This window comes from Salmo trutta, chromosome 16 (assembly GCF_901001165.1).
Source record: "Salmo trutta chromosome 16, fSalTru1.1, whole genome shotgun sequence".
Taxonomy (NCBI): Eukaryota; Metazoa; Chordata; class Actinopteri; order Salmoniformes; family Salmonidae; genus Salmo; species Salmo trutta.
Window position 1 is genome coordinate 51574074 of NC_042972.1, and position 15362 is coordinate 51589435.

The window sequence follows — 15362 nt, forward strand, 5'->3', positions numbered from 1 at the left end:
CTAAATATCCCCTTTGTTTTCCCTCTAAACCTTCCCTTTCCAGTGCAGAGATTTCTGTATAATTGTAAGGGATTGCACACATTTCTGAAAGATTAACAGGGTTTATTCCTGGACTGCATGGTCATTACCTAACTGCATTAGGTATAATGCCATCATTTACCAAGTTATTATTTCAACATCTGGTTCAGAACAAATGGTAGTTTGTTCAAAGATTAATTTTAGAGGAGTTATGATATAGGTTCAAAGGATATGGAGAAATTAGTATAGAGATGTACATCTTATTTTGGTAAGGATACACTTGATCCCCTACCTCTTTATTATAAATAAAGCAATATTTATGATACAGCTATTAGCCAACGTTCTCAAAAGCTAGGGATAACATACTAGGGATAATGGCTACACATAACATGTAAAAAAACTAAAAAAACAGAACAATCAAAGAGAGAAGCAAGACATTTGAGGGCATACATTTGTCTTGGCAACTTCTCCCAACTTAAATGAAATGAAGACTTTGATATTAATAAGTTAACATATAAACATACAGTCCCTGGCCCACAATGCTCCTCGAGTGTAGTAAGGCAGTCAAGTGAAATTGATCACATCCTGACAAACAGATTATCTACTACAAGTTCTCAATCCAGAATAAAAAGTAGAAAACAGTACAGCACACTATTGTGGATCTTTTATATCTGGGAGACAATACTAAAAATAACCAATACAATCTATAGGAACACTTTGAGAGGAAGGAAACCATAGCTTCATTACGATTCAAAATGACATTGCACCTACATGCCAAAAGAGCCTTCGATATTTGAGTTTGGATCGAATATATTATATGATGATATTACAACAAAGGTCATGCACATCTCAGCCCTGCTTTGTCTTTTTTTTTGTCATGGTGACAAAACTAACAATAAGTTAAACAAAAATATCTCTAAACATACATAATTCAAGAAAAATCATTGCAAGTGCCATTGAATTCATAACCACTAATCAGACTGACTTTCTTAAAGTGCTTCAGGTTTCACATCCTCCATCATCATTCACTGCTGCTTTGACATTGGAGTTTCTGCAATACTGGCACAGGACTGGTAACAGACTGTTTCCTCTTCATTCTTTGTATCTTCCTCATGCAACATTCCCATCCGTGTTTCAGAATCACATGTGGGGGTCATAAGGTAATAAGGAGCTATTTAGAAAGACTAACCAAGCACTTCTATCAGAATATGGCCAAACCAATCCTGCTGCAATTATCAGCCAATTAATTAGAGAGATTAAAACATGAAACTACAGGGGGAGGGTTCTCGTTAAGTAGCGATCAAAAAGAGCAGGTTTCAGAAATGGACATGTTTTCGGTCGGTCAGGTAATGTCATTGAACACCTGTTACACGAGTACCAAACAAAACAATAATTAGAGCCCAGTGGGTTGTTGCAGAAGCCAGGAAGATGGGCCGGTTGACAGGTGTCAGCAGCCAGCAACTCCAACCTGAGGCTTCCCTATAAAGGGAGGTGTTTTCTTCACCCTTCCCCCAGGGTAGAGGGGGTAAGGGGGAAGGATTGACCCTGGTCGGTCCTAGGGAGTTAGTCCTCTCCTGGTAGGGTGGTGGGACAAGGCCTGTCATGTCTCTGTTTCGGGCCCTGCCGGTCCCGCCAAGGGGATCACATAACAAGTGATGTCGTCTCCTGAACCCAGCCTCTCATTGGGTAACCGCCAGCCCCTCTCCTTCAGGACTCCTCGCGACCGCATCAACAGGTCCTGGGCGGCCAGTGTGTATCTGGATGTAAACAGGGTTGCAGGTCAAAACATTGAAAAGTGCTATTTATTTCAAATGAGTATTTTTTATGTTCATGAATTGAATTTGAAATGTAATTCATCTCAAATATGTGTATATGAAGGTGTTCGTCAAAATGGTATTGCCATTTAAAAATGACCATACCAATTTGTACAGGCTACATACTGACCTCTAGTGGATATATCCTTTAATTACTCCTCATTTTCTAACCAATATTCAGTGTTTTTTTTTCATGGCTAGCTGAATATTCAATATATACCCTGTTTTTATTGGTAGCAACTCTAATAGTATAAGCCCTCTCACAATGTATCCCCCTAATAAGAATCACATCCTTCCATGAGAAGGCCCAGCTCCTATATACTGACAAGGCAAACGAGCCATTCTCTGCTTCCGGTATGTTGGTCAATCACCTCCAAGCATGCTCGCCTTGGGAGTCAGGTGAGTTTACAAAAAAGAGGGGGGAACGGTCATTGGTGGGAGTAGACTAGTCAAGTTGTTTGAGTCGTGCGTTCATTCAACTATATTGTTTGTACAATGTTGACTATCTTAATATATTTATGGTACTGTGTTTTTGCTTGTGTTGAACTTCGTGCATGTCCTGGTATTGTCTCGCGTTACCACAATGCTTTATTATTAGATTGTTTGGTATTGCTTGTAGCGCTAACACACTAATGCTAACATATGCATGCTCAATTACCAAACTGCTCAATTACCAAACTAATGGCGTTGCCATAGTTATGTCAAGCTGTTTACTGAAGCATTATAGTTCTGCTTACCATGTTATTATATTAGCTACCGGTGATATGGCAACGCTTCCATTCACCGTTACACTGTAGCTAGTGCAAAGCACCGGCAGTAATCTTTCAACTAACCATTATTTGCCGATACTTTCTTCGTTCTCGATTCGGAAGACACTTCTCTTACAAACTTCTGTTCCCAGTTGCAGGTGGAACTCCAAAAACCAGAGAATATTCAGAAAAATATTAAATTCTTTATTTGTATTGAGCGAGAAATCTTTGTTTTGGTCGCACTGTGTGACGCTCTGTCATTACTTCTACACGTGGCCGTGTTGCATAGAAACTGCTAGTTCCTGCAAAGATGTTGGGAAATGCAAGCTGTCTGGAACCTAAAATGTTGAAAACACTCCTCACGCTGTGAAATAAGTGGATTTAATATCTTTCTGAATAATCAATGTTTTATGGAGTACCACCTGCAACTGGACACGAACGTTTAAGATGTTTTTTTTTTAATCAAATCGAGAAAGAAATTATCAAGTAAAGGCTAGTTGGAAAATTGCTACCAGTGCGTTGCACAAGCTGTTGTGTAATGCGCAAGGAAGCATTAACATATCACTGTTACAATGTGTAGCTAGTTATTCTGTGTCTCTGCATTTGGTTGGTTTCTGAATGTGGACCCTCCATTGACATGTTGACCTAGTCCAGATATTACTCAGTCCTCATGTTCAGGTTTTACCTGGTCTTTATACGCCTATATTAGTTGAATGCCCCATTCCCCTGACATTCTTTGGCTCTGTTGTGTTCATCCCTGTGGTTCTTCAGACATCCCTGAATCAGTGTGTAGTTCAATGGCTCTCAAAAGGGAAGTACATTGCAAGGATAGGAATATTTATCTTCCACATGTTTTGATAAGCGGTTGATTCTTACAAATGGAGTGTATCTTGCCGGCTTGCAAACTCTTGTTCAACATAAATCTAATTAATAGATTATATTTGATACATGCAGACATGCATGCAAGCTGCCCAAGCAACATGGCTGTATACTGTTTTTAGATTATAGACAGAAAGCAGCACGACCAGATACTGTACTGTGTAGATTATAGACTAGAGATTACAGTACATACCTCACAGGATCAGTGGGCTCGCAGCAGGACAGGAAGCCTGAAACTGCGTCTGCTACCTCCCTGTCTGTGGTCACGTCCCACAGCCCATCTGTACCCATCACCAGTACGTCATTCGGGCCATGCTTGTACTCAGACATGTCGTACACTATCACCTGTAGGAGCCACAGTTAACGGAGGGAGGAAGGGAGGAGCCACAGTTAACGGAGGGAGGGAGGGAGGAGCCACAGTTAACGGAGGGAGGGAGGGAGGAGCCACAGATAACGGAGCGACGGAGGAGAGAGGGAGGAGCGACGGAGAGAGGGAGGAACGACGGAGGGACGGAGCGAGGGAGGAACGACGGAGGGACGGAGCGAGGGAGGAACGACGGAGGGACGGAGCGAGGGAGGAACGACGGAGGGACGGAGCGAGGGAGGAACGACGGAGGGACGGAGCGAGGGAGGAACGACGGAGGGACGGAGAGAGGGAGGAGCGACGGAGGGACGGAGAGAGGGAGGAGCGACGGAGAGAGGGACGGAGAGAGGGAGGAGCGACGGAGAGAGGGACGGAGAGAGGGAGGAGCGACGGAGAGAGGGAGGAGCGACGGAGGGACGGAGAGAGGGAGGAGCGAGGGAGGAGGGACGGAGCGAGGGAGGAGCAACGGAGGGACGGGGCGAGGGAGGAGCGACGGAGGGACGGGGCGAGGGAGGAGAGACGGAGCGAGGGAGGAGCGACGGAGAGAGGGAGGAGCGACGGAGAGAGGGAGGAGGAGGAGGGAGGAGCGACGGAGAGAGGGAGGAACGACGGAGAGAGGGAGGAGCGACGGAGAGAGGGAGGAGAGAGGGAGGAGCGACGGAGAGAGGGAGGAGCGACGGAGAGAGGGAGGAGCGAGGGAGGAGCGACGGAGCGAGGGAGGAGCGAGGGAGGAGCGACGGAGAGAGGGAGGAGCGAGCGAGCGAGGGGGGAGGGATGGAGCGAGGAGGGAGGGATGGAGCGAGGGAGGAGCGACGGAGCGAGGGAGGAGCGACGGAGCGAGGGAGGAGCGAGGGAGGAGCGACGGAGCGAGGGAGGAGCGAGGGAGGAGGGACGGAGAGAGGGAGGAGCGAGGGAGGAGCGAGGGAGGAGCGAGGGTGTGACGGAGAGAGGGAGGAGCGAGGGAGGGACGGAGAGAGGGAGGAGAGAGGGAGGGACGGAGAGAGGGAGGAGCGAGGGACGGAGCGAGGGCGGAGCGAGGGAGGAGCGAGGGAGGGATGGAGCGAGGGCGGAGCGAGGGAGTAACGAGGGAGGAGCGAGGGAGGGACGGAGCGAGGGAGGAGCGAGGGAGGGACGGAGCCAGGGAGGAGCGAGGGAGGGACGGAGCCAGGGAGGAGCGAGGGAGGGACGGCGCGAGGGAGGAGCGACGGAGGGACGGCGCGAGGGAGGGGCGACGGAGGGACGGCGCGAGGGAGGAGCGACGGAGGGACGGCGCGAGGGAGGGGCGACGGAGGGACGGAGCGAGGGAGGGGCGACGGAGGGACGGAGCGAGGGAGAGGCGACGGAGGGACGGAGCGAGGGAGGGGCGACGGAGCGAGGGAGGAGCGAGGGAGGAGGGACGGAGCGAGGGAGGAGGGACGGAGCGAGGGAGGAGGGACGGAGCGAGGGAGGAGGGACGGAGGGACGGAGCGAGGGAGGAGCGACGGAGGGACGGAGCGAGGGAGGAGCGACGTAGCGAGGGAGCGAGGGAGGAGCGACGGAGGGACGGAGAGAGGGAGGAGCGACGGAGAGAGGGAGGAGCGAGGGAGAGAGGGAGGAGCGAGGGAGAGAGGGAGGAGAGAGGGAGGAGCGACGGAGAGAGGACGGAGCGAGGGAGGAGCGACGGAGGGACGGAGAGAGGGAGGAGAGAGGGAGAGAGGGAGGAGAGAGGGAGGAGCGACGGAGAGAGGGAGGAGCGAGGGAGGAGGGACGGAGCGAGGGAGTAGACACGGAGCGAGGGAGGAGCGACGGCGGAGGGAGCGACGGGAGGGAGGGAGGAGCGACGGTGGGACGGAGGAGCGATGGCGCGACGGAGGGAGGGAGGCGCGACGGAGGGAGGGAGGCGCGACGGAGGGAGGGAGGAGTGACGGAGGGAGGGAGGGAGGAGCCACAGAGGGGGGAGCGACAGAGGGGGGAGCGGAGGAGCGACAGAGCGAGGGAGGAGCAAAGGAGGAGCGACAACGGAGCGACGGCGGAGCGACGCAGGGACGGGAGGGAGCGACGCAGGGACGGGAGGGAGGGAGGAGGGGCGGGAGGGAGGAGGGACGGGAGGGAGGCGCGCCGGAGGGAGGGAGGAGCGACGGAGGGAGGATCGAAGGACGGAGGGAGGGTGGGAGTGACGGAGGGAGGGGGGAGCGACGGAGGGATGGAGGGAGGAGCAACAAATGGAGGGAGGAACAACAGATGAGGGATATTCAGGATATTCAATAAAATATTGGACAAAATGTTCACTGATGAGCCAAAATAAAGTAAACGTGTCATTAGATGTCCTCCAAGCTTTGGAACAAACTGGGATGCTTCTAGACGAGCCATAATCTTCCATATGGTGTATGATACATGGCTCTAGACACTAGAGGTCGACCGATTATGATTTTTCAACGCCGATGCCGATTTATTGGAGGACCAAACAAAGCCGATACCGATTAATCGGCCGATTTAAATTTATTTTTTATTTGTAATAATGGCAATTACAACAATACTGAATGAACACTTATTTTAACTTAATATAATATATCAATAAAATCTATTTAGCCTCAAATAAATAATGAAACATGTTCAATTTGGTTTAAATAATGCAAAAACAAAGTGTTGGAGAAGGAAGTAAAAGTGCAATATGTGCCATGTAAGAAAGATAACGTTTAAGTTCATTGCTCAGAACATGAGAACATATGAAAGCTGGTGGTTCCTTTTAACATGAGTCTTCAATATTCCCAGGTAAGAAGTTTTAGGTTGTAGTTATTATAGGAATTATAGGACTATTTCTCTATACGATTTGTATTTAATATACCTTTGACTATTGGATGTTCTTATAGGCACTTTAGTATTGCCAGTGTAACAGTATAGCTTCCGTCCCTCTCCTCGCTCCTACCTGGGCTTGAACCAGGAACACATCGACAACAGCCACCCTCGAAGCAGCGTAACCCATGCAGAGCAAGGGAAACAACTACTCCAAGTCTCAGAGTGAGTGACTTTTGAAGCGCTACTGCGCGCACCCCGCTAACTAGCTAGCCATTTCACATCGGTTACACCAGCCTAATCTTGGGAGTTGATAGGCTTGAAGTCATAAACAGCACAATGCTTCAAGCACAGCGAAGAGCTGCTGGCAAAATGCACGAAAGTGCTGTTTCAATGAATGCTTACGAGCCTGCTTCTGCCTACCACCGCTCAGTCAGACTGCTCTATCAAATCATAGACTTAATTATAATATAATAAACACACAGAAATACGAGCCTTAGGTCATTAATATGGTCGAATCCGGAAACTATCATCTCGAAAACAAAAGCGTTTTTCCTTTCAGTGAAATACGGAACCGTTCCGTATTTTATCTAACGGGTGGCATCCCTAAGTCTAAATATTCCTGTTACATTGCACAACCTTCAATGTTATGTCATAATTACGTAAAATTCTGGCAAATTAGTTCGCAACGAGCCAGGCGGCCCAAACTGTTGCATATACCCTGACTCTGCGTGCAGTGAACGCAAGACAAGTGACACAATTTCACCTGGTTAATATTGCCTGCTAACCTGGATTTCTTTGCTAAATATGCAGGTTTAAAAATATATACTTCTGTGTATTGATTTTAAGAAAGGCATTGATGTTTATGGTTAGGTACAGTCGTGCAACGATTGTGCTTTTTTCGCAAATGCGCTTTTGTTAAATCATCCCCCGTTTGGCGAAGTCGGCTGTCTTTGTTAGGAAGAAATAGTCTTCACAGTTCGCAACGAGCCAGGCGGCCCAAACTGCTGCATATACCTTGACTCTGTTTGCAAGAGAAGTGACACATTTTCCCTAGTTAAAAGAAATCCATGTTAGCAAGCAATATTAACTAAATATGCAGGTTTAAAAATATATACTTGTGTATTGATTTTAAGAAAAGCATTGATGTTTATGGTTGGAGCAACGTGTACCTAAGCTATTATATGCAACGCAGGACAGGCTAGATAAACTAGGAATATCATCAACCATGTGTAGTTAACTAGTGATTATGATTGATTGATTGTTTTTCATAAGATAAGTTTAATGCTAGCTAGCAACTTACCTTGGCTTCTTACTGCATTCGCGTAACAGGCAGGCTCCTCGTGGAGTGCAATGTAAAGCAGGTGGTTAGAGCGTTGGACTAGTTAACCAACCGTAAGGTTGCAAGATTGAATCCCCAAGCTGACAATGTAAAAATCTGTCGTTCTGCCCCTGAACAAGGCAGTTAACCCACCGTTCCTTGGCCGTCATTGAAAATAAGAATGTGTTCTTAACTGATTTGCCTAGTTAAATAAAGGTGTCAAAAAAAAACCGGCCAAATCGACGTCCAAAAATACCGATTTCCGATTGTTATGAAAACTTGAAATCGGCCCTAATTAATCGGCCATTCCGATTAATCGGTCAACCTCTACTAGACACAGACAGCATGACATCTCTCACTCACCTCTGGGCAGCAGGAGAGAAAGGGTTTGATGTAGATGTTGGAGTTGTACACCTTCAGGTCATGATCCCCTAGGCCACGTGTTACCCCAATGGTGGCCATGACACGGGCCTACGCACAACATAAACACACACATAGTGAGTGATCTGGGTTAGTGCCTGTGGGTGTTCCTTGATTCTAGGAAAATCCACTTATGAGGGATTAGTGACTCAGGAGCACTTTTCTGCGTGGGAAAATAACGTTCTCAGTGTGTCTCTTTTACCACACAGCTAAAGACTGGGAGAGTTCAGCAACAACCATGAACTTGCATTAGAAGTCCTCCCACACATACAGCGGAATGAATAACTAAAAGTTATTATCTTGCTATATCTGTCCTGCTGGTGAACTAACAGCTAAGCATACATGAAGGTTTCTGCCTGTCAGGGGTAACATATGATTAGGGCAGGTGGACAACAGTAAACCTACATTTTGTTTGAAGACCAAGGTATACTGTGCTGTGCATATCAAATGTCCCATGACTTGGGCAGGGTTTTACCTGGTCAGGTGGTAATGTGGTTCTTAACAAACTACTGTGGCCCTGTCTATGGCAGACCTTACAGCACCATGCATATACTGTGCTGTTCTGTTATGATGTCCACCAGTACCCAGTCCATAAACATGACAAAGTCCTTCACCTTTTTACCCTCCCCATATATAAGCGGGAACTTGAGGTCGTCTTCTATGATGGTCTTGTAAGCCCTGCAACAAACCAACAGGATCACAGGTTAGGGATTAGTGATTATATTCTTCACGAAGTATATAGCCTACTTTTTTTTTTACATCTTGATCCTGTACACTGTCAGAGGCTTTTATAGGGCAACGAGTTTTCCTGGTCAGGTTTTGTGGTCTGTAAAAACTCCTGGCCCTTACCATTAAAAATACAATGGACCGAAAAGTAACAAATTGAACTCCTTATGTTAGACAATAGCTGTAATTTACCAGCCGTTCATTGTGTGGTCCCTGAAGAGCATCTTCTTGCCCAGCTCCTTGTGCTGGATTCTGCGAGGGAACTCCAAGTGTGTGAACTCATTCCCAAGCAGCTCCGGTCTCAGTAAGCCCTGCAGGGACACAGAGCAGAGCTAACATTGACAAAACTATGCATGACAAACTGTCATGTCAAATTGACTTGTGACGAAATGGCTCTTACGAATCATACTTTTGTATATATAGTGTATGTGGATATCACTTCAAATTAGTGGATTTGTCTATTTCAGCCTCACCCATTGCTGACAGGTATAAAATCGAGCATGCATACAATCTCCATAGACAAACATTGGCAGTAGAATGGTCTTACTGAAGAGCTCAGTGACTTTCAACGTGGCACTGTCATAGGATGCCACCTTTCCAACAAGTCAGTTCGTCACATTTCTGCCCTGCTAGAGCTGCCCTGGTCAACTGTAAGTGCTGTTATTGTGAAGTGGAAACGTCTAGGAGCAGCAATGGCTCAACCACAAAGTTGTAGGCCACACTATGTCACAGAACGGGACCGACAAGTGCTGAAGTGCATAAAAATCGTCTGTCCTCTGGTTGTAAAGCTCGCTGCCATTGGACTCTGGAGCAGTGGAAATGCGTTCTCTGGAGTGATGAATCGCGCTTCACCATCTGGATGGACAAAGCTGGGTTTGGCGGATGCCATGAGAACGCTATCTGCCTGAATGCGTAGTGCCAACTGTAAAATTTGGTGGAGGAGATAATTGTTTGGAGCTGTTTTTCATGGTTCTGGCTAGGCCCCTTAGTTCCAGTGAAGGGAAATCTTAATGCTACAGCATACAATCTACAAATACATTCTAGATGATTCTGTGCTTCCAACTTTGTGGCAACAGTTTGGGGAAGGCCCTTTCCTGTTTCAGCATGACAATTCCCCCATGCACAAAGCGAGGTCCATACAGAAATGGTTTGTCGAGATCAGTGTGGAAGAGCTTGACTGGCCTGCAAAGAGCCCTGACCTCAACCACATCGAACACGTTTGGGATGAATTGGAATGCCGACTGCGAGCCAGGCCTAATCGCCCAACATCAGTGCCCGATCTCACTAATGCTTTTATGGCTGGATGGAAAGCAAGTCCCTGCAGCAATGTTCCAACTAGGGATGCACCGACATACCGCTGACCGTTATTTAAATGTTTTACGGCCTTAAAGCATTTTATTACAGTTAAATAGTAAAAAAAAAACACACACTGACCAAAACGTTATTTTGTTGGCATTTACAGCCAGTTGTGATACAGCCTGGATTCGAACCAGTGTGTCTGTAGTAATGCTTCTAGCACTGAGATGCAGTGCCTTAGACCGCTGCACCACTTCAGCCCATAATCAAAACCTATTTCTTTCACTTACTTGCTGTACTGTTTCATTGTTAATTTGTTCAGTCTCAACCAGGATTTCATCATACATGTCAAGCATGAGGTTTCAGCTCTGTCTGTCCGTGGCCTTTTTTCCTCGGTGCGCACTGTCACTGTGTCCGTTTCCATCTTGTCCAGCTGTGGCTGTAACATTTCACGTAAACCCCGTTTCTTGTCTGCATCGAAGTAGTGGTCCTTGTACCTAGCATTGAGCATGGTGGTTCACAGCCTCTAGGAGAGTACTTTTCCAAGTTAACCCGATGGTCTGTGTTGGCATTTTTGTTGAGCAGGCGTTTCAATGCCATGACAGGGTATCACGTCTGCTGCAGATGCAGTTGAGCTTATTTCTCGAGTCAGTTGTTTGATTGGAGCTAGGAATGTTCATGTTTCAAACATGTTCTCAAATGCCATTGCAATGGCAGCAGCGGTATGAGGACCAGCACATTCTTGAGCATACAATACGGCTTTTCTCAGTACGAAATCCTCGTCGACCCACTGTGCTGTCAGACTCATAATGCTCATGGGGCTGACATCGCTGGTCCAAATGTCAGTCATGAAGCTAATAGCAGTGCCGCCCATAGCAAGTAGCTCATGGATGTGAGTTTCAACAATACTGTGTAACTCCGGTAGGGCAACATCTGAAAAATTGCGCCTACTTGGTAGTGTGTACCGGTGCTCGACCAGTCGGCAAAAGCCAACATCATCCACGACAGAACGGTTGATTGTCAAGGGCAATGAAATCCATTGTCTTGCCGTTTTATGGATTTCGCCTTTTGAGTTGTCTCGCTGAAATGTCTTACTCTTTCAAATGACTGCTCAATTTGTTGACTGCTCGATCCAAACAGCAGACATTGTGGACTAGGTTAGGAATGCTGTGTTGCACGTGTAGCACTATATTTTTCGTGGCGTCATTACGTCATCGACCTACGTTATATAGGTATGTACGTCAGCTTTGACATTGGTTTTACACATCGGCGTTAAACTAGACATCGGGCCGATTGTTGGCATTTTTATCTAATATGCTTACCGATATATCGTGCATCCCTAGTTCCAACATCTAGTGGACAGCCTTCCCAGAAAAGTGGAGGCTGTTATAGCAGCAAAGGGGGGACCAACTCCATATTAATGCTGATGATTTTGGAATGAGATGTTCGACGAGCAGGTGTCCACATACTTTTGGTCATGTAGTGTATCTTTTTAGTGTAAATGGAGCAACAAACATATCCTAAAGGAAGTATCATAGCAGTAGGAAAAGTGACAGTAGAACATTATATAACTGTGAAACACAAACTTGGTACTTTTCATCCCCTTCCCTGAGGGTTCCACCACTCTCCCACACAGCCATCCACTCCAGCTTAATTTAGACCAACAGACAGTCAATGAATAAAGATGTAGTCTGAATCATACGTTAAATAACAATACCCTCCCTCCCCCGTGCATCTTCCTCTTGGCCAAGGCACCCTTGAAAAAGCTATTCATATCTCGTGGTGATGGGACTCACCTGGTTAAAGGGATATTCCACTTTCAAACCAAAGTTTGTCAGATGTTTTCAAACCTCTAAAGTCTGGAAACATCTGACACTTTAATTTATGAGTGAAATCTCTTATTAAAAAAAGGAAAACATAAATGCATTAACCCCGTCCTCACCAGATACTGCAGGCGCTGCCTCTCGGACTCGGGTGTGAACTCGTTGGACATGGGGAAGACCTCATCGTTACGGATGATGATGGCTCTGTAGAAACAGAGTAAGAACCAAAGTAGAATGAGTAGTGATTCTATTTATATGGGAGGGACAACGTACTGTATAAAGACAGACACCATAATGTGACCCCATATCAGGAGGACACTCAGGACAGACAATGTGGGGTTAAGAGGGTCAGCACAGCATGATAGAGGATGATTATTGCGCCAAGACACTGATCTAAAGTCAATTTGTTCCCCCCTAATGGTTGAGGTTAACATTTGAAAACACTATACCAGTCCTAGATCTGTGCTTATGGGCATATTCTACCAGGAGTTTACAGTAAATGATGAATGGTGTTGCCGTACAAAGAGCGGCCAGCAGAGGTCATAAGAACTGCTGTTTGAGAATTTGAGCATGACCAATGGGAACAGCTTTCTTTGAATCAACGGCTATGGGCATCATGTTGTGTCACTTCCTTTAACCTCTCTTTCAGTCATTCAACTCTGCATTGAAAACACTGAATTGAACAAGTAGGCCTGTAATACATTAGTCATTATGGGCATTAATCAATCTGCTGCTATTAGAGTTTGACCTGCAGTTGACCTACCTGCTGTCTCCTGCATTGGCAACATAGAGCTTCCCCATTAAATGGATGGCAGCCAAGGCACAACATCCACCAGAGATGGTAAAGGACGTCTTCTCTTTCTCTATCAGTTCATCCTGTAATCAACCGGAAACAAAAGGTTATTCACTCAATGGGTAATAGAAGGAATTTAGCAGCCCTATGAGGAGGTTATACTTAACATGAAATGTTTATAATTATTGACAGATAAAGACTGCCTAAAAATAAATCTGTGCATTTGATTCTGGAAACCATTTTTTCTCTTGGATGCCCAGGCGTCGCTGAGACGAGTAGAACACTATTTCACAAATTTAAGGTGCTATGCCGTTAGCGTTCGCCTGTGTCTTACCATCTGTTTGAAGGCGTTTTCTATGATGCCCATGATCAGACTCTCCAGACTGACAGTCTTCTCCGTGTGGAAGCGGATAGAGGGGTCAGTGATGGCATTAGGGTCCTCTGGGTCCTGGGTGGAATTTGCTCCCTTCTTCACCTCCACCTGGTAGGGGCTGCCGTTCTTGGCCAGGCAGATAGGGGGCATCACGGAGGGGTTCTCCAGCAGGTGGGCGATGTCCCCCAGTCTGTCTCTGATGAGGCGATGGAGGAGTTTAGATGCCATGATGGCACACCCTGAGCCTGCATGACCGTCGAACACGCCCCAGTACTGCAGTGGGATCCCTGTGCCGTCCTGGAAAAGGTTGAGCAAATTAAGTCAAATCAAGATCAAATAATATCAAAACATGCATTTTAGATGTATCAATAGACAGGCTAACAGTAAGAAATGAGAGAAATGGCAGGAAATGCAACGCTGGCCAGGGATTCAGTCTCTTTAACAGGTCTCTCTTGCAAGAGTTTATCTCGGTGAGAATTACAAACTCGGAGAATGCCTAAAGTACATTTCTGTCAGAGAATGGATGGGAATACTTCTCATCCATTCTGTTTTGAGCCTCACCGTTTAGCTAAAAAAATATATACAGTACCAGTCAAAAGTTTGGACACACCTACTCATACAAGGGTTTCTCTTTATTTTTACTATTTTCTACATTGTAGAATAATAGTGAAGACATCAAAACTATTAAATAATACATATGGAAGTAACCAAAAAAGTGTTAAACAAATCAAAATATATTTGAGATTCTTCAAAGTAGCTACCCTTTGCCTTTGACAGCTTTGCACACTCTTGGCATTCTCTTAACCAGATTCATGAGGTAGTCACAAGGAATGCGTTTCAAATAACAGGTGTGCCTTGTTAAAAGTTAATTTGTGAAATTTCTTTCCTTCTTAATGCGTTTGAGACAATCAGTTGTGTTGTGACAAGGTAGGGGTGGTATACAGAAGATTTGGTAAAAGACCAAGTCCATATTATGGCAAGAACAGATCAAATAAGCAAAGAGAAACGACAGTCCATCATTACTTTAAGCCATGAAGGTCAGTCAATCCGGAAAATTTCAAGAACTTTTAAAGTTTCTTTAATTGCAGTCGCAAAAACCATCAAGCACTATGATAAAATGTAAAATGTAATGAAACTGACTGTCAAGATCCAGTTAACTGCATCTCAGATTGCAGCCCAAATAAATGCTTCAGATTTCAAGTAAACAGGCACATCTCAACATCAACTGTTCAGAGGAGACTACGTGAATCAGGCCTTCATGGTCAATTTCTACAAAGAAACCACTACTAAAAGAAACCAATAAGAAGATGAGACTTGCTTGGGCCAAGAAACATGAGCAGTGAACATTAGACTGGTGGAAATCTGTCCTTTGGTCTGATGAGTCCAAATTTGAGATTTTTGGTTCCAACCATCATGTCTTCGTGAGACAAGGAGTAGGTGAATGGATGATCTCTGCATGTGTGGTTCCCACCGTGAAGCATGGAGGACGAGGTGTGGGGGTGCTTTGCTGGTGACACTGTCTGTTTATTTAGAATTCAAGGCACACTTAACCAGCATGGCTACCACAGCATTCTGCAACGATACAAATTCCCATCTGGTTTGGGCTTAGTGGGACTATCATTTGTTTTTCAACAGGACAATGACCCAAAACACACCACCAGGCTGTGTAAGGGCTATTTGACCAAGGAGAGTGATGGAGTGCTGCATCAGATGACCTGGCCTCCACAATCACCCGACCTCAACCCAATTGAGATGGTTTGGGATGAGTTTGACCGCAGAGTGAAGGAAAAGCAGCCAACAAGTGCTCAGCATATGTGGGAACTCCTTCAAGACTGTTGGAAAAGCATTCCTCATGAGGCTGGTTGAGAGAATGCCAAGAGTGTGCAAAGCTGTTATCAAGGCAAAGGGTGGTGGCTACTTTGAAGAGTTTGTTGAAAACTTTTTTGCTTACTACATGATTCCATATGTGTTATTTCATTAGTTCTGATGTCTTCACTATTATTCTACAATGTAG

At 46.0% G+C, this 15362-nt stretch overlaps 1 protein-coding gene across 1 annotated transcript in view; it reads right to left on the bottom strand.

The window, feature by feature from the left end:
* Positions 1 to 276: 276 nt before the first annotated feature.
* Positions 277 to 15362, bottom strand: part of ppm1j (protein phosphatase, Mg2+/Mn2+ dependent, 1J) — a 50354-nt gene continuing 35268 nt past the window's right edge. The window contains exons 3-10 of the mRNA XM_029694880.1: positions 13310 to 13645; positions 12946 to 13058; positions 12302 to 12386; positions 9256 to 9374; positions 8952 to 9015; positions 8281 to 8388; positions 3654 to 3805; positions 277 to 1775 (exon numbers count right to left, since the gene is read on the bottom strand). Of these exons, the coding sequence (XP_029550740.1) occupies positions 1619 to 1775; positions 3654 to 3805; positions 8281 to 8388; positions 8952 to 9015; positions 9256 to 9374; positions 12302 to 12386; positions 12946 to 13058; positions 13310 to 13645 (1134 nt within the window). The 3' untranslated portion in view covers positions 277 to 1618. The remainder of the gene's footprint in view (positions 1776 to 3653; positions 3806 to 8280; positions 8389 to 8951; positions 9016 to 9255; positions 9375 to 12301; positions 12387 to 12945; positions 13059 to 13309; positions 13646 to 15362) is intronic.